This window comes from Musca vetustissima, unplaced genomic scaffold (genome assembly GCF_032173495.1).
Source record: "Musca vetustissima isolate MV318-11 ecotype Yass unplaced genomic scaffold, APGP_CSIRO_Mvet_v1 utg45094, whole genome shotgun sequence".
In the NCBI taxonomy this organism is placed as follows: domain Eukaryota; kingdom Metazoa; phylum Arthropoda; class Insecta; order Diptera; family Muscidae; genus Musca; species Musca vetustissima.
In genome coordinates, this window is record NW_026875591.1 from 141,429 (window position 1) to 160,450 (window position 19,022).

The following is a 19,022-nucleotide window of genomic DNA, read 5'->3' on the forward strand; positions in this document are numbered from 1 at the left end:
TTGTATGCGTTTCTGTGTGTGTGTGTGTGTCTTAGCTTTCGGCTTCGTCCAGCGATTGGAAACGATTAGTGGCCTTTGTTGGGGCCGCACTTTGTTCCTTTACCCTTTGCAAACGACCACCATGACGGACTTCTTCAAATGCGGGTTCATTTTTCTTTTTACGTTGTTCCTCGGGCCTAGCAGCTCCCAGTGAGGGGAAGTAGTCGGCATTTGTAATATCAGGGGCGACTTTCGAGCGTAATTTTGGTTTTATGCCACTTCCTTGCTGTAATTAATAGCGAATATAAATTTGTTATTGAAATTTAAATCTCTAATTTTTTTGAAAAACTTACCGCCGCTGCTGCTCTCAAAGCTGGCGACACATAGGTTTTTGATTTTGCAGGCACAGGCATTTCCATGGGTATTTGTGTTACCTCTTCGGCGGGAATGACTTTTTTCCAAACGCCGCTACCGCTCTTTTTGCCTGTTTCGCTGTTGACATTGCCATCACTTTCACCATCTTCATCCTGACCCTCTGAACCGCTATAATCATCATCGTCATTCAATGTCAATTGGCCGATTTTCAGACCGGAATAATCCTTGCGTTGTTCCTCTTCGATTTCCTTCCATTCATCTTCCTGGGGCTAGAACGGAGAATGAAAATAAATATTAAAGCAACAACAACAAAAAATTATAATGACTTAAAAAAGTGAAACTTGTCCGGTGTCCATTCAATATTTTTATTTTTGGAACAACTCTAGTTTAGTAAAAACGACCCGATTTTTTTGAAATTTTTTTCAGAGGTAGTTATTTTGACCCTAATTATGGGAATGTTTTTTTTTTCTTGGGGGACGTACCCGGTTATTTGACCCGAAAGTTCGTCTCCGGGTTCCCGGTTATACCCGGTTCTACGGATCCGATTAATACAAAATGGGTATCATTTTAAAGGTTATAAAAATACCTTTCCAATGAGTGGTGATATGATGGGGTTATCTCAAACCGTTTTGGAGTCAGATTTTGGACCCCTATTTTTATGGAAAACTCCCAAAAAGTCGAACTTGGGTCCATTATGGTCCCTCTCGACTTCTTACTTAAATGATAGACTACAATTTGCTCTTTCCAAAATGGTATGTTTAGTATTAACATGAATGTCTTATATGCAAATGCAAAGATATGAGATATGACAGGTACTAACACCGGCTACGCGACAGAATCTCCTTTTATATAGAATAGTTTTCTGGGTAGCCGGCCTTCGGCCGGGGATTTAAGACTTTCTCCTATGGACAGATACCAACACCGGCTACGCGACAGAATCTCCTTTTATATAGAATAGTTTTCTGGGTAGCCGGCCGTCGGCCGGGGATTTAAGACTTTCTCCTATGGACAGATACCAACACCGGCTACGCGACAGGAATAGTTTTTGGGTAACCGGGGATTTCTTTCTCCTATGGACAGGTGCCAACACCGGCTACGCGACAGAATTTTCTTGTTTTTGTAGGGTTCTAAGGCCCATATCTTTTGATCCACAGCAGATACAGCCACATATCACACCATTTTGCAAAGGGCAAATTGTGGTCTATCATTTGTCGGTTGTGGAGAGGGACTATAATGAACCCAAGTTCGACTTTTAGGGAGTTTTTCAAAAAAATAGGGGTCCAAAATCCAGTTTTTTGGCTGTGTCTCCAAAACGGGTTGGAAAGGTATTTTTATAACCTTTAAAATGATACCCATTTTGTATTGATCGGATCCGTAGAACCGGGTACCCGGACCCGAACGGGTCAAATAACCGGGTACGTCCCACAAGAAAAAAATATATCCCCATAATTAGGGTAAAAATACCTACATCTGGAAAAAATTTCAGAAAAATCTGATCGTTTTTACTAAACTGGAGTTAAGCCAATATTTTTATTTTTGTTGGTTTGTGATGGCTTTTCGCACGGCCTGACAGTTTTCGTTTTTTTTTTTGCCAGCGTGTCTTTGTTTTGCATTCTCTGCTGCTCATCACCAACATCATCGTCACACCACCACCACACCACACACATTACTCACTTGTTCGACGGCAGCAGGCTTGTCTTCTGCGGACTCGCCGACTTCTGGAACTGTGGTTTCTGGCTTTTTCGGTTTTACCACTTCGCGTTTGGACGATTCTTCCAAATTCTTGACCAACTCCTCGGCAGTCAAGAATTTTGGTTTCTTCGACTTTTTCTTGTCTTTCTTGGCAAAGAAATCATCTAAATCGGCCATATTGCTACAAAAAACGACGAACGGGGGTCACTACTTGGACTCGTTGGATGTCTGGAAAGTGTGAAGACAATATTTTAGAAATGATCACAGCCAAGCAATTAATAGAAATCGATTGAACAGTTTATGCAAAGAATCGGCAAATATGCAGAAAATGCATTTCTTTTTTTACACTTTTTTCTAGCTTACCCACTTACGAACTTAACCACGTTTCCTCAAATATTGTATTTCTCTTTTTCGACGCCGTCTGCTTTAGGACCTTTGACTTTGTTTTCTGTACTTGCAGAAAAAATGAAAAACGTTCCAGCTGCACGAAGAGTGGGGAAGAAGAGAAACTGACCGATAAAGAAGTAACTCAAAATGGAAGAAGGAAAATTTACGAAAGAATTGTGTGAGATAGACACCACTGAAGAGTGAGCGATTTGTTGAGAAAGAGGCATAGAGAGAATTGCCAATTAGGGATACCGCAAGTCGGCGATATTGGCAACACTATCGATAATAAATGTTTCAAAGTGGTGTATGGTATGTTCCCGTACAAAAATTTTCCTATTTGATATTAAAATGGTGTAAAAATTAGTATATTCTTGCAGTACGGAAACAGACTCATTCATGATGTTTGATGTAGTGGCAGATGGTCGAGGCAAAAACTATGTTTTTGTTGTGATACATCACCTTATTACTGCATCATGGAATAGTCATGCATTTTTCGTTAACAGGTAACATAAGGCAACGCAAGGCGAGCAGAATATTAGGAGTGTTCGTTAACTCACAATTTTTCCAGAAAACAGCAGCAGATATTTTATCAGCTGTTTTGTTATAATTTGTAAACAAACAAAACAATTTGTGGAACAAATGCACAGGTCTCATAGGCAGGCCTTCTGATGCTGATTACAGCAACATACATTTTTTCTGGGGGAAATCAGTACTTCCCGAGATATGGGGTTCCAAATTTAAAAAAAATACCTCCCACTTTTTATTGAATATATTTAAGAATACCACTCGGAAACGTTAATTTCAATTTTTTTAAATAACCGGCCTTTGGTCGGGATTTTAAGACTTTCTCCTATGGACAGGTGGAAAATTGGGTTACGCGAGCAGAATTCTCTTTTAATTTCATTTTTTCTAAATAGGCGGCCTTCGGCCGGGAATTTAGGACTTGGGTTACGCGAGCAGAATTCTCTTTTAATTTGAACTTTTTCTAAATAGCCGGCCTTCGGATTGTACAACCTATTATTTTTACCTAGCCTAGATTAAGTCTGAAGATGGGATCCATTGGTCCACTCCTTCTGGTACCTCCCATTGTCAATATTTTCAATATTTATAAATTCAATATTAGACGAATGGAGTGACCGATTTGAAGTAGGGTAAGTAAATAAATTCAATATTATGCCATGTTCTGACGGGAATTCGAATAACGTAGTTCGCTCTCAGAATTACGTACATGAATTAACCCGTTCATACAACACTATTCTTAATTCATGTCATCAGAGTTTTTTATTTCAAACTTTTTGTTTCTTGTTTTACACCAAAATTGTAACATATTTGTGTGAATCACATATGGATCTAAATAGAAAAAATAATTCTCTTTCTCCTGACTATAATATCAACCCCTATCTCTTTACTTTAATTCCTGTTTTTAATTTTTCCTGAAAATATTGTTGTTTTCAATATATTTTTATATTTTCTCACCACAGATGTCACATTTAAAAAATTGGAGAATTTTTGTTTGGGTTTCCCCACTTTTGTCTCAAAATTTGCATCCTTCTGCATATATAAGAACTAGAATTTTGTTTACTTTTCATTCATCATTTTCAGTTTTACTGAAAAACTTTGAAAATTTTAAAAAAAATTTCATGCTGTCAAAATTAATTTATTTTCGATAAATTCTCTCAATTGTTAGAGGTGGGACAAAATTCTTGGTGATTCAGAGAGTGATTCGAATTGAACAACGTACAAAAGTCGGTGTTCGCTCAGACAATTTTGTATGGGGAACTAAGTAATTTTTTCTTAATTAAGGGTCGAACAACAAATGAGAGAGCGAAAAAAGCTCGTCTGTATATTGTATTAGGCGAATGGAGTGACCGATTTGAAGTAGGGATAAGTAAATCGACTTTTTGTATTGTAAAGTCTAAAATTCGAAGTCGACTTTTGATCTATGAGCAAATCGTAAAGTCAACTTTTCAAGATCGACTTTCGATTTTCTTCATAAATACTTGGTTTTTTTTATCACAAAGCTCAAATTGCCCAAAAATTGCACTTTCCGGAATTTTACTTTATCTGTTCACAATAATTCATAAAAATAATATTTAGTAGATTTTGCAGGAGTCAGTAAAAGTCGAAAATCGATTTCGAACAGTTTTGACAAAATCGAAAAGTCTAAAAATCGACTTTTGCGCTCGACTGCGTATCCATAATTTGAAGCAAACTTTACACCTGAAAGTGACTCTTTGCAAAAAAAAATAATTTCTTTATAAAATCAATTTGGGGGAAATCTCTCGCGGAAGAAAAAGACGAAAGGGAAAAAGAAACAGAACACTATGAAAAGGAATCCTATATGAATTTTCGAATGGTTTGTGGCCCTACGCCTGGCGGATGTGTATGCGACCTGGGTCGGTAACACGTAATGTATACCTAAATTTCTTACGGGAATACCGATATCGTAACATCATTTTCTGTTAAATACATTGAGAACAAATTTCTTTACTCTCTGAAATGCAATGGAATAATGAGAGAAAAAAAAACTTTAGAGAGTTTAAAAATTATTTATTTGGTTGGCAACATTCCGAAAGTTATATGATGTGTTCCATAATGGGGAAATCGAATTTTTGTCCCTGCTACAGAAATGTATTAAATATTCCAAAAGAAGCGAATATATATACATATATAAATCTTTATTATAAATTATAAAAAATATAGTTTTATGGATTTTTTCTCCTACGAACTTTGTTTACCCAATTGTTGTGTGCTTATTGTAAACCCTCGATTTCAATTTAAGTAAATATCTATTGACGAGTTCTTACAATGAACTTAATACAAAACTGAAGAGGCGTTAGGCTGCCTCTTATAATTTTCCCTGTGCCGGAAAAAATTCTTTCGCAGGTGATTTTTTTTTTTTTTTTTTTGAGAGAGTTACATCCTTTTCGGTTACATCCAATTATTCAAAAGTAATAATAAATCTTGTAGAATCAGATATTGCGTCTTTAAACAATAGTATACGCTCTACCATCTCATATGTGGAGTTTTACCTCGTTGAGACCGACTGCTTTAATTTTAATTCGGGAAGACCCATCATTTGTTCAATAGTTTCTTGGAATGCTAGGCGCTCCTTCGGAAGTGCTCTACAATAGATTTTACTTTTACCAAAGTATCCTTGTTGGGTTTTAGACCAGATTCCACTATTAAAATTAAGGAATAAGCGAAACATCCAATACCTCTCCATTGTTCCTGTAGCATTGCAGTGGTTGTTTGCCGCACTGTCACTCACTACTGCTGTTATTTCATTTTCAATCTGAAAATCTGTTATCAACGATTTTAAAAATTTCGTTAACTTATCAGCAGTTTGGTCCTCTTTCAATTCCTCGCATGACAATAAGTATGACCTTAGGGTACTATTTTCGTCAATAAATTGACCGCTTACGGGCATATAACATGTATTAGAGTGCGAAGTCCATCCATTCGTTGTTAGGCATATGTATAACCAAAGCTGATCGTACTGGTTCTTTCACGGTATACAAAATATCGTTATACACTTTCGGCAACAATTTTTTTGCAAGTGTTTACCTCATAGGTAGTGTATGCCCAGGGCACTGTGACACAGCTAGTATTATTTTTTTAAATTCTGGCTCTTCAACTATTTTTAATGCATGCTAACATTTTGAACACTTTTGCTAACATTTTGAACACTTGCCTATCGATCTTTTCCACCTTTCTTATTGGTGGTGGTCTGCGGATGTACTGGGCTATGGTTTGTTGTGGATTTCGAATTTGGGTACTTGTGGTCCGCAAATCTAATTCAACCGTTTCAACATTTTGACAAATCTGTATTTTTATGGGAGTATCTTCCCTTTTCATATGAGTAAGAGGGTTTTTATTCCCTATATGTCGACTTAAATTCCCGAGGCATCCCCCAGCGATTCTATGTTTTTTTTTTTTTTTTTTGAGAATTCCTTCAGTCTACTCCATTCACATCCATTCAGATCGGTTAGTTTGTGAACAGTGGCATATCCCAAGAATTGTTTTCGAAGGCATGTAGATGCTTGGCAGTGGTACAGAAAATATTCCAGCGTTCCACTGTCTTCCCCACACGCTCTGCACCTGCTGCTTCCCTCGCATCCAATCTTGAGCAGATGTGCTTTCAGGTTTAGTTGTCCCGTAAGAATACCCGTCAGTCTACTAATTTCTTTTTTGTTTAGCGTTAGGATTTGCTTAGCATTGTCTAATTTGGGTCACCCCATAAAATTTTTGTGATCTTTCCTGTCCTGCCTTCATTATCAAAAAAGAGTTTTGTGGGCAGTACTCACATCTATTGTGGCATTTCTAGCTAGTTGGTTGACTATCCCGTTGCCTGTTACTCCTGTGTGAATCGGTATCCATATAATTCGTATAGGTTCTTGTTGTTAGAATATGTTAATGGTATTTATACATTCCAATACAGATAAAAAGGGCAATGGATTCCGAAGTGGAGAATATTTAAAACGCCGACGATTTAAACTGCTTAAATTCTTTTTTATTTCAAATATTACAAAAAATTTCAACACAGATCAATTGATTTAAAGATGTAAAAAATTTAAATATGATATTTCCGGAGCAGTACCAACGGCCATTCAATTCAACGAGGAAACGGAGCTAAATTTGGCAAGATACCGATATCTTGTCAAAAGCTACAATACTCTATACTCGGACAGACAGAGGGACTACCAGCGTAGCATAATTATTAAATTCAGTTGAGGTGTTTTTTTTACTGAGAATAGAGTGTATCAGAGAAGGAGTAATCAATACTTTTTGTTTTGGTTACGATTCGGGGTTGAGTCCAGGTTTCGAACTCCACCAAGCGGACTTCTAATTTACGGCATTTGATGGTTCCCCGTGATATCTAAAATAAAATAACAAACATTAATCATTCGGAAATTTATAATAAACAAAAGTTAACACTTGAAACATACCTGCATGAGGTGTAGAGTTCCTTTCGGTAATGTCGTATCCAATTATTCTGAACCTGGAGAAGTATAGTATAGTGAATAGTAGATAACATAAGGAAAAAGTTTGGGTAAAGTTCTTTTGGTAAGGTTGTGGGATGAGGTGTATGATTTAGTCTTGGGTAGCAAGAAACACCCTTCATTCGACGAGTGCATATAAAACAATTTTAGTAGAAAATTGCAAAATTATGAATGAAAAGAGGTTTATCATTGAATTTATTGATATCGGTATAGGGACCGAAGACACGAGGACTATGAAATGTTGCTGACGAAGTATAGGGAGTGGTATCCGGAAGCCAATGCTGAGGAGACCAAACTATTGTATTTTCATATATATACCGGCTGTTAAGACACTCTGTTATAGCTTGTACCTTCTCCTGTAGGATCGTGCTATGATCTGTAAAGATGAGAAATTTCGGTACCCGGGTTCTTTAATAAAAAAAATTCCCAGTCCAGTCTTTCCTCCTAGTCGAGAGCCATCTGTGTAGCAATAGTCACCAGCTTGCATCTGCATATATAACCAGTAAGGAAAGTAGTAAAGTCGGACGGGGCCGACTATATGATACCCTTCACCACTATGGATATATTAAACAGGACTATTAACATGACATTGGATGAAATAAAATATGTGATATTTATCTAAATGTGAATCTACCTATATATCCATAAGTTATATAAATCGACTTCAATCAAATATAAATAGGTTATCTGTTGGGCTATGTCTGTACTTCTAGAAAACGCAACTACGTAATTCTATGCTCAATTTTGTACGTTGTGCAAAATTTGATGTCAACCTGACTAGCATGAAGAGTTTGATGTCCAATTTACTTAAAATCGGGCGAAAATATATATGGAAGCTCTATCCAAATATATCGAAGGATATATAGGGACTTTGGTGCACCATTAACATGAAATCGGACGAAACTATATATGGGAGCTATATCTAAATCTGGACCGATTTTCGCGAAACTGGGCAGACATCATTCTAGCCTCAATTCAGTACGTTATGCCAAATTTCATGCAAATCGAAAGATATATAAGGACTTTGGTACACCATTTACCTTAAATCGGAGGAAGATATATACGGGAGCTATATCTAAATCTGAACCGATTTTCACGAAACTTTGCACACATCATTCTAGACTTAATTCAGTGCGCTATGCCAAATTTCGTGCAAATCGAAAGATATATAGGGACTTTGGTACGCCATTTACCAAAAATCGGCCGAAACTATATATGGGAGCTATATCTAAATCTGAACCGATTTTCACGAAACTTGGCACACATCTTTCGTGGCTCAATTCAGTACGCTATGCCAAATTTCGTGCAAATCGAAAGATTTTCAGGGTCTAAAGTCCGTAAATCGGGCGAAACTATATATGGGAGCTATATATAAATCTGAACCGATTTTCACGAAACTTGGCACACATCTTTCGTGGCTCAATTCAGTACGCTATGCCAAATTTCGTGCAAATCGAAAGATTTTCAGGGTCTAAAGTCCGTAAATCGGGCAAAAATATATATGGGAGCTATATCTAAATCTGAACCGATTTTTCCCAATTTCAATAGGGTTCGTCCTTGGGCCAAACAAATGAGATATGCCAAATTTCATCCAAATCGGATCATAAATGCGACCTGTATTTTGTTTACAATTTAACATGGACAGACGGACGGACGGACATGCATAAATCGATTCAGAAAGTTATTCTATGCATATTCTCAAAAGGAACCATGGGTCTATCTCGATTATTTTTGCCTGTTACAAACATATGCACAAAGACATAATACCCTGTACCACAGTGTGGTGAAGGGTATAAAAACTAGACCATTTTTACTTCTCATTCAACATTTTCAATTTTACTGAAATATTTTGAAAATTTTATAAATATTTTCATGCTGTCAAAATAATGTATTTTCTATAAATACTTTCAATTGTTAGGGATGGGGCAGGGTGTTCGCTCCGAAAATTTTGTATAGGGAACTAAGTAATTACTTCATAATTAAAGGTCGAACCATGGTACAGTAAATAGATAGTCCATTTAGCGCAGCTGATGTCTCGATTTACTGTCAATGTGGATAATTTCTACTTGTATTCGATGTGCAATGTTGCCAACCATGTTAAATATTATATGGAAATTTTTGACAGATAATCGAGACAAAAACAAATGTTTTTGTTTTGATACGTCACCTTATTATTGCATCATGGTTCGACCCATGGTACAATGAATAGGTAGTCCATTTAGTGCAGCTGATGTCTTGATTAACTGTCAAAGTGGGTAATTTCTACTTGAATTCGATGTGCAGTGTTGCCAACCATTTGAAATATTATATGGAAACATTTGACAGATAATCGAGACAAAAACAAAGGTTTTTGTTGGTATGCATCAGCTTATGATGCAATAATAAGGTGATGTGTCAAAACAAAAACATTTGTTTTTGTCTCGATTATCTGTCAAATTTTCCATATAATATTTCACATGGTTGGCAACATTAACCATCGACTTCAAGTAGAAATAACCCACTTTGACAGTTAATCAAGACATCAGCTGAGCTATAATAGTACGTTTACATTATACCGGATTTCGTTAACCCTGTGGATTTCACTTGTCAATTCCATTGTATACATGCCAAATAAATCCTCATCGAGTAGGTTAACCCGGTAAAAAGTTATAATGTAAATGCCGTTTAAATGGACTACCTATTCATTGTGCCATGGGTCGAACGAATGAGATAGTGACCAATATTCGTCTGTACATGACATTATATTTCGATGATATACATAATAGTATGTTTACATTGTACCGGATTAAGTTAACCCAGTGGGTTTTAATTATCAATTCCATTACATATTTGTCAAATAAATCCTCATAAAGTAGGTTAAAAGTACATTTACATATACGATTTTAAATCGACTCGATTAACGAAATCCAGAAATACACCCTAATTGTTTACACATACCCTTAATCATGATTTAAATGCCGATCAGCTGATGTTTGTTAGTATACATACAAAATTATTAATTTGCGCCAAAAATATTTGTTTGCAATTTCAAAAAGAATAGAAGAATTACCACAATGGAAATGTTTTTGCAATAATGTGATCGTTTGGAAAGTAAAAAAAAACACCTAAAAACACAAAAATTCTATAATTAATTTTTATTTTCCTTTGATCTGTCATTTTTGTATTTGTCAGCCGTTAAATTTAAAAACAAACGGCATGTAAAAACAGTTGCAAATTTTGGTACATTGTGAGAGAGTTGTATTTTTTCGTACAAAACCCGCGTTGCATCTCAGTAGTATCATGATTTCGATCATGATTTAAAATAAATCCTGCTGCACGATGATTTAAATTTCTGTGGTAAATCATGGTAAATGTAGCCTGATTAAGAAAATGAACCCTGATTCAGCCTTTAATCATGATTAAATGTTATATGTAAATTCGCTTTAACCCAAGATCTATTAATAATACGGCATTTACATTAGAACTTTTTACCGGGTTAACCTACTTTATGAGGATTTATTTGGCATATATTCAATGGAATTGAAAATTTAAACCCACTGGGTTAACCAAATCCGGTTAAATGTAAACGACCTTTAAGGTCACCAAGATAGCAATCGAAATCGGAAAACAGTTGTTTTTTTTCAAGTCTAATGTCAAAAATTTTGACTTTGTTTACGTTTTCATAATGGAAGTCAATTCACAATAATGCATTTTGACAGCAAACTTGAGAGGTATCGATTATCAGCTGGTCTCCCTGTTTGACCTTATTTATAGGCCATGGGTTAACCCTGCAAAAAGATGTAATGTACATATCGTTTAATGCTTAAATTAATATCTGGGGAACTTTTTAAATAAACATTTATGTATGTGTATAGAAATATTTTTTTGACCTTTTGATTAATATACATATTTATGGTATGTATGCAAGTGTGACAAATTGCAATAAACACACACACACAGAGATAAGCAGGTGTTGCATAAGTTCAATGTCAATGGCCAGATAAATGCCCCGATGGAAATAAACCACAAATCAAAAACAAAAAACCAATACATTGTTACAATGTTCGCGTATCTAACTGGGGCGACTACTGTCACCATTATCACGATATCTATTGGACTGGAGTTCATTATCACTGCTATTATCATTTATGTTATGATTATTATTAATAATATGAATTGGTTAAGAAATAGTCTTTGGACACTAAAATATATGTATATTCGAAAAAAATCAAAGGCAAATTGAGAAGAAGATGAAATTCAAATTCAGCTACTTTCAATAAAAAACTGCATTTAAACCACATACATAACCCTCCAAAAGAGTATAGCAACAACAGTGTCGCACTCGAGTGCGATCACTGGCAATAGAAATCGGTGTTGCGGTGAGTGTGTGCGTGTGCGCGCGCCCGTCTTCTTCTGCATAATAAAGCCGACACTATGAAATCGAAATCATTAGTCCAAACGTTTTCCATTAATGATGCTCCGTCTCTCCCCCATTCGTTAAGTCGGTATTATTTAATCGAATATGTATATTCGTATTTTCGTTGGAATTTTGCTAATTTTTTGCACTTTCCTTTAGTTTTATAAAAAAAAAAAACTATACATATATAAAATAGATGACAGCAAATAAAGAGGGTGAAAAGCAACAATAACAACATTGCCCACAATTTGTGAAACTTATCTAACCAACCGTCATCTTCATCAACGTGTAATTTGCAATTTTGTTTTCATTTTCATTTGTGCAAATTTATTTATTTTTTGTGTTGTTTTTCTATTTTGTTTTAGGGGGTTTTTGGTCTTTTGCAAAATTTGAAGATGTTTCAATGTTGATGAAAGAAATCTGCAATATTGACAATAAAATTTGTTAATTACATACAGTGGCTCCATCGCATAATCGGACAAAAGTTTTTCTAATATAAATGTATAAAAGCAAATTTAATTTGCACGGATCAGATGGAAAGATGTATGTGTGGCCTAAGCCAAATGCTGAATTTAATCATAAGAATACAAAGGCCACTGTTAAGCATGGAGGAGGCTCTGTTATGGTTTGGGGCTTCATGTCGAGTGCGGGCAATTTACATTTTATTGATGGTAAAATGGACAAAATTGTCTACCTCAACATTTTAAAACAAAATGTAAAGCAAAGTGCAGACAAATTGGGTATAGCGAAGAACTTTGCCTTTTACCAAGACAACGATCCCAAGCACACATCAGGTGTTGCAAAGCTTTGGTTGATCCATAACTGCTCCAAACTTATACAAACACCTGCACAGCGCACAGTGGGAAAAATGCAGATCTAGCGCGCAGAAAATCAAAGTAGATGTTTTACTGTATGTTTATCGATATTTTGGATTAGAATAGATTTAGATGGATAATTTTAATTATTTTATGAAAAAATTTGGCAATTTTTTTTTAAATTAACCCATTAAGCGCCGATGAAATTACTATTTTGAAGCAAATGAAATATTTTATAATAAGCAACATTTTTCGTTATAACTAATAGTACTCCTAAAATGAAAGCTTCTTTTAAAAATTCCGAAACATGTGGAGGGTAAAAAGTGGGTTAAGGCCAAACACTATTGTTATTATATATATCTTTATTATTGTTAATATTACATATCTAAAACATTAAACTATATATATTTTACAAAATTTAGGCGTTGCTTATTAAATACTAATCACATTCAGAATCCGAGTTTTGATCTGAATTAGTTGGTAGCATTGGATCCTCCAGTAGTTTAAGGACTTCTTCAGATAGTGGCTCACTATATCGATGGTAAAGAGACACAAAATTGGCATTTTTCAAAAAATTGCCATAAATCCGAGAGTCTCAGGAAGTCGCAGGAAAAAATTTAGTATGATGTTCTAGACAGACACACAAGAAAAATAAAACAAAAATCAAAGCTGAACTCGACTGCACTCCATACTAAACCCCTATTTTAATTGAAGGAATTAAAAAAAAACGGACCTTACATATATTTAGCCCGAAACACCTAAATTAAAATATCTTATGGGTTATATAACTATACGATTTAATTAAATACCAATAATATATATCAAAAATGGACAAAAGTTTATAATAATATATTCACAGAATGCACACGACCATCGCAATTTTATAGCTAAAAAATACCATTTTTAACATTGGAAAAATTTTCTATTTTAAATGTACCGTTATTCCGTTCTAGCTTATTAATTCGGATTATTTTATACGGACTTAAGTACTCTCAACACTCTACTTTAAAACTGCATTAATGTTATAAAGTTTCCTTCAACTTCATTTTTTGATTTTCTGCGCGCTATATCGGTATTTTTTCCCACTGTACAGCGCCCAGACCTTAACGTAATTGAGCATCTTTGGGAAGAATTAGTACAGCTTAAGGAGGCTTTACTGGAATCGTGGAACTCCATAGAGCCGGAGGTATGCCAGAATTTGGTCAAATCAATACCGAAGCGTTTACAGGCCGTTCTGGACAACAAAGGATATGCAACTAAATATTAATTTCTCGATTTTTTGCATTTTTTTAACATTGATACTTTGCTTTGTCCGATTTTGCGTTGAACACAATAAATTGAGTTAATATTGTTTTTCTAACGAAATTTACTGTTATCACTAGGAAAGTTGTTGTTTTTTTGTATTGTTCAGAAATATAAGTAAGTAATGTGTAAATAAAAGCGAAAAAAAACTACACATTTAGACATTTTTTTTGAAATATGTAGCATTATTATATCTGACAACCACTTGTCCGATTATTCGATGGAGCTACTGTATGTAGGGTTTCTCGAGTAATTTCTCGAGTAAAAAGTTAACAAAGAGAACGCCATTTTGTTTTGTGTTCTCCTAAATTTGGTTCAATGTTTTACCAGTTTTGTGGGTTCAGGACAGGGATGGTAAATTCAGTACAATAGTACTTTTTATACCCTACACAACTATGTTGTCACGGTATTATAGCTTTGTGCAGCCCCAAAAGTTTGTAACGCCGCGAAATATTGGTCCTAGACCCACCTTTAAGTATACCGATCATCATATCTCGACTAGCTGAGTCGATTTAGACATGTGTATCCATTAATTATAATTTGTAAACACGATACAGGCCACAGTTATGGACCAATTTTCACGAAATTTTGCATGTAGGATGGGTTCTAGCCATTGAAGACCCCTATTGTTTTTGGCAAAGATCGGTTAATATTACACAAATGGATCAAAAACTTTATTTTTGTCTGATTTTCTGGTCGCTATAGAGGCCGGAATTATGGCACAAACAACTCGAATTGTTACATAGAGAAGGGCATCGGGACAAAGAATAGGCATGCCAGTTTTGATAAAGATCGGTCAATATGTGTGAAAAATTACAAAATTTGTATTCTATAGCGTATAGATTTACCCCTGAAGGACCTAGACCCGAGAAGTTGATAGTTTATCAAGGAGAAGTGGTTGACCTTTAAATTGATACCAATTGTATTGTCGTATGTACTCGGATGTGGGAGTTACACGTAAATATTTAGAGGTACTTACGTATTCATATATTATTTAGTAACCCATTACCACACTAGAGGGCGGAAATATAGCGCTGATCACTTTGAAGTTTTTCATGAGGATCCAGGTATGGTCAAGGACAACGCCTATAGTTTTTGGTGATTATCAGATAATATTGGGATGAAGTGGACCGAAAACTTAATTTTTAGTATTTTTTTTTTCGAATCGAGCTGTAGGTTACAGTTGAAAGCCGAACATTACAAAACAACCCACGGCGAAGGGAATCTGAACAAGTAATTAGAAGGGCTGCACTGAATATTAGTAATATTTGTTGACCTCTAATCGGTCAAGAGGGTGCAAATATCGCGAAATATTGCCCAAGCTCAGAATGTAGTACCACAGAAAGTTATAGTTTCGTGGAAGTTGTGTAGGGTATCATATGGTCGGCCCCGTCCGACTATACTGCTCCGCTCACTGGTTTCAGTATATTTTTACCCAAAAAAGTACCGTAGTACCCCCGTGGTCATTTCAGTACCATTCGAATCCTTCATTAAACCATGTTTGGGATTATACTGATACCCAAAATGAATTGGTTTACGACAGATAACTGTTCACTTATGATTATAATTACAAACATAAATTAATTTATCAGTTCCAATCTTTTTATTTTAGAACTAATTTTTATTATTTTATAAACTGTTGTTTTTTCAATTATATATTTAGCGCTCAATTGTCCACATTTCAATCCATTTTCTTTAAAGTATTTTAATAATTTCAAATTTTCCTCCATACTACAATTTTCTCAACTTCTATGAATTTAGCAGTTTTTGACATTCGCAAATGTTGCAAGAAATACAAATGGCATGCCAGTTTAAAATATATAAAAAAGGGTGGACTGTATGAAATTTTTTCCATTCCAATGCAATGTTAGTTTTGCATGCACAGAAAATGTGGCCTTTAAACGAAAATGGACTATAGGCGAAGTGGAGTAAAGAACAAATAATTTGTATGAATTTGGAAAAAAATGTCAGTAAATAATACTGTTTTCGCTTGCATCCGTTTTTGGCCTTTAAAAAGTACTGTAGTTAGTTTTTCAAAAATATTTGTTCTGTTCTCGTACTGCAAGAATCTACTACAACAATTGTAAATATTTTAACTGTAAGCTTAGTTTTAAGTTAATTTAAGGTTGGCCTATTTTTAAAATTTTTAAGGCACATAACGTTTGAAGGGTATGTATAAGTACTAGTTTGTTTAAAGACTCGCCAGCATTCCAAATGCGGCACTAGATATAAAATAATTAGTAGTCACCTTCATTGTAAGCCATATGGCATAGGAGAAATAGATTTTAAGCTTAACTTTATACTGTAGCCATTAAGTAGAATGTACAATTAAATAATTCTCTAAATAAATGACAATTTTCAAATCAAATTACTACGATAACAAATTTTCCATGGCATGATTATACAAGGTAGTCTCATACAATCATATGTTTCCAATTTTTTTTCCATAAATTTGCCTTTGACAGTATTCAGCTTTCAAAATTTAAATGAGAATAACTTTCTTCGAAATGTACGCATACCATGTGTTCAGTGGCAAAATCGAAAAAATTGTTGAATAATTTATATTTAAAAATATTGTGAAGTTCCCTGCCCCTAAAATTTTTAAATACAAGATGTAATAACCATGGTTAAATCTTGAGAGCAATGTTCAGCTTTAGAAAATATATTTTGTTTAAGTTATAGAAAATATACCAATCGACATACATACAATTTTATGGAATTTATTTTTCATATTATTTAAAATTGATAGATAAGTTCCAAATTAAAAAAAGGTTGCCACCATCAAATTCTCAAAATTTTACTTCTGACAACACCCAAAATTTAAATGAAAATATCCTCCTTTGCACGTGCTCCAAAAATTCCTCTATCTATATATATATATAAAAAAGAAAAAAATTTGTTTGTTTGTTTGTATGTTACCGACAGACGCAAAAACCGCTGAACAGATGTTAATGAGATTTACACAATATGTCATGACATGTCCTGAATGTAACATAGGCTATATAAACTTCTAAAATTCCGCGTGGATGCAGAGTTATAGCATCAATAGTAAACATACCTCAAAATTTCTGAACATGTAATATGCGTATATCTTAAGAACCGTTACAGGTACCGTCTTTAAAATTTGTCTGAATGACACATCATCCATACAAAATTGAGCGTGGAACGATTGGGGGAAAATGCACTCTCCGTTGCACTTAAATAATTTACATGAAGGAAATAAAAAATGTTTCGCTTCTAGACAGCATGTCGTACCATCCCAGGGAAATAACATAGACTATACACACATTAAAAATTCCGCGTGGATATAGAGTTGTAGCGAAAGTAATCGTACATCTGAAATAATATTACATTTCTATGCTTATATATTAAGAAGGGATACAGATTCCAACATCAAAATTTGTCTGAGTAACTTGGTGACAAATACGCATCATCCATATAAAAATTGGCGTGACACAATGGGGGGAAATTCATAGCATCAAAAGAAATCATACCTCTGAACTAATATATAGTTTCTATGCATATCTTAAATAAATTGGTTCATAAACGTGTGTATTATACTCAGATAATTACACATCCAATCTTAAATGACCAGGATTTAAAAAATTAATTCAAATCAAGAATTTTCGACTAAAAATTTTTGGTCATATTATGTCATTATCAGTAATAACAATAACCACCAGTTAAATAACTGCGTTAAAGTCTGCTGTTTTTCATCTCTTCATTATGGATAAAAATTTGTGTAAAATGAAAAAAATATTGACATTATATTTTTTCATTTTGTCAGTTTGAAAAAAAAAACGTTTCAATTTTAGATTTTGTTTTGTTTTTTGGTTTCAAAAATTTTACATCTATTGGAGAAAACGCGTATTAATTCTATAAAAGTATGTATCAACAGTATAAGTGAGATATACAAATGCAAAAAGGCGGATTTTGGATAAAAAGTTATAAGATTCAAAAATCTCTGGTGGATTATCATCACAGCTGACTTGAAATGATTATGAGTAACTTAATTGTCACTCCATCTTCGGAATTGATCTTAGTTTCTTAAAAATACCATAGAATTACAGTTAAGTCCAATTATAAATCTAGGTTCGGTAAAAATATAAAGTTGTGATGATGTATTCTTTTTGAAACCCTTTTTTGGCAATAAAACAACGATACTAAATTTCAAGCTAGCAAGGATCATTGTGATATTAATTGGAGCGAGAAAGGGATCCAAACCATATTATGGGCAAAATGCTGAAAATACAGAAATAAAAGTTGGTGGTAATGGGAATGAAGGGTACTGCAGTAGGTTTTGCAGAAGGGTAAATTCCATCAGATGGTAGGTTCTTTAAAAGAACATTGCATTTACGTGGACTACCCTATGTTAATACTTAAGTAGGGGCAGCGAAGCGCCACGGGTTCAGCTAGTAATCTATAAATATAAGCTGTAATCTATAAATATAAGCTTGGAAGCAATGTGCATCAACTAATTCAGATATTTACTATATAGACTTTTATTGACCAGAAGTCCAGATTAAAATATATGCATGTCTGTACATAGCATGTATATTTATATGCATTTATATAAAGAATTGTCCATCATAAAATACATAAAAGTTTTAGAAAATATGAATTTTTAATTTGTTCAAAAATATGTCAATCGACCTGCATATAATTAAATGGAATTTATATTTCATACAGAAGAAGCCACTACCTACATAGTTGTGTTTTTGATATTCACATCACGTTGTCCTTCCTTGTATTATTGTGCCATGCTATTTACCTAAAATGCAATGATTTCAAGAAATCCTAATCCGACTGATTTTAAAAGTCTTGACAAGGAGGAATATCGACAGCCTATTAAGGTTATCTTCCAAGATCTATCTTCTATTTCTACGGTCACTTACCGTGTATTTCTTTTTGGCAACGGAAAATCGCGACGGCTGACGTTCGCGTCTAGCGGCTTGACTCTAGAATAGATTTTATTCATTTTTGCTCAGCGTCATACTCAAATTTTCTCTCTTCCTCTCTTCAATTGAGTTGCCATATTTTAGGAAAAAATTAGCAGTGCTACCAACATTTCAG

General features: G+C 34.4%; 1 protein-coding gene across 1 annotated transcript; it reads right to left on the bottom strand.

Annotated features, from left to right (window-relative positions):
- Positions 1 to 2,275, bottom strand: LOC133338092 (protein CDV3 homolog). The gene is made up of 4 exons (XM_061546277.1): positions 2,029 to 2,275; positions 1,433 to 1,447; positions 333 to 623; positions 1 to 265 (listed from the first exon to the last, which is right to left on the bottom strand). Exons 1-4 carry the CDS (start codon positions 2,221 to 2,223, stop codon positions 32 to 34), a joined length of 735 nt encoding a protein of 244 aa, XP_061402261.1. The 5' UTR covers positions 2,224 to 2,275; the 3' UTR covers positions 1 to 31.
- Positions 2,276 to 19,022: the final 16,747 nt, after the last annotated feature.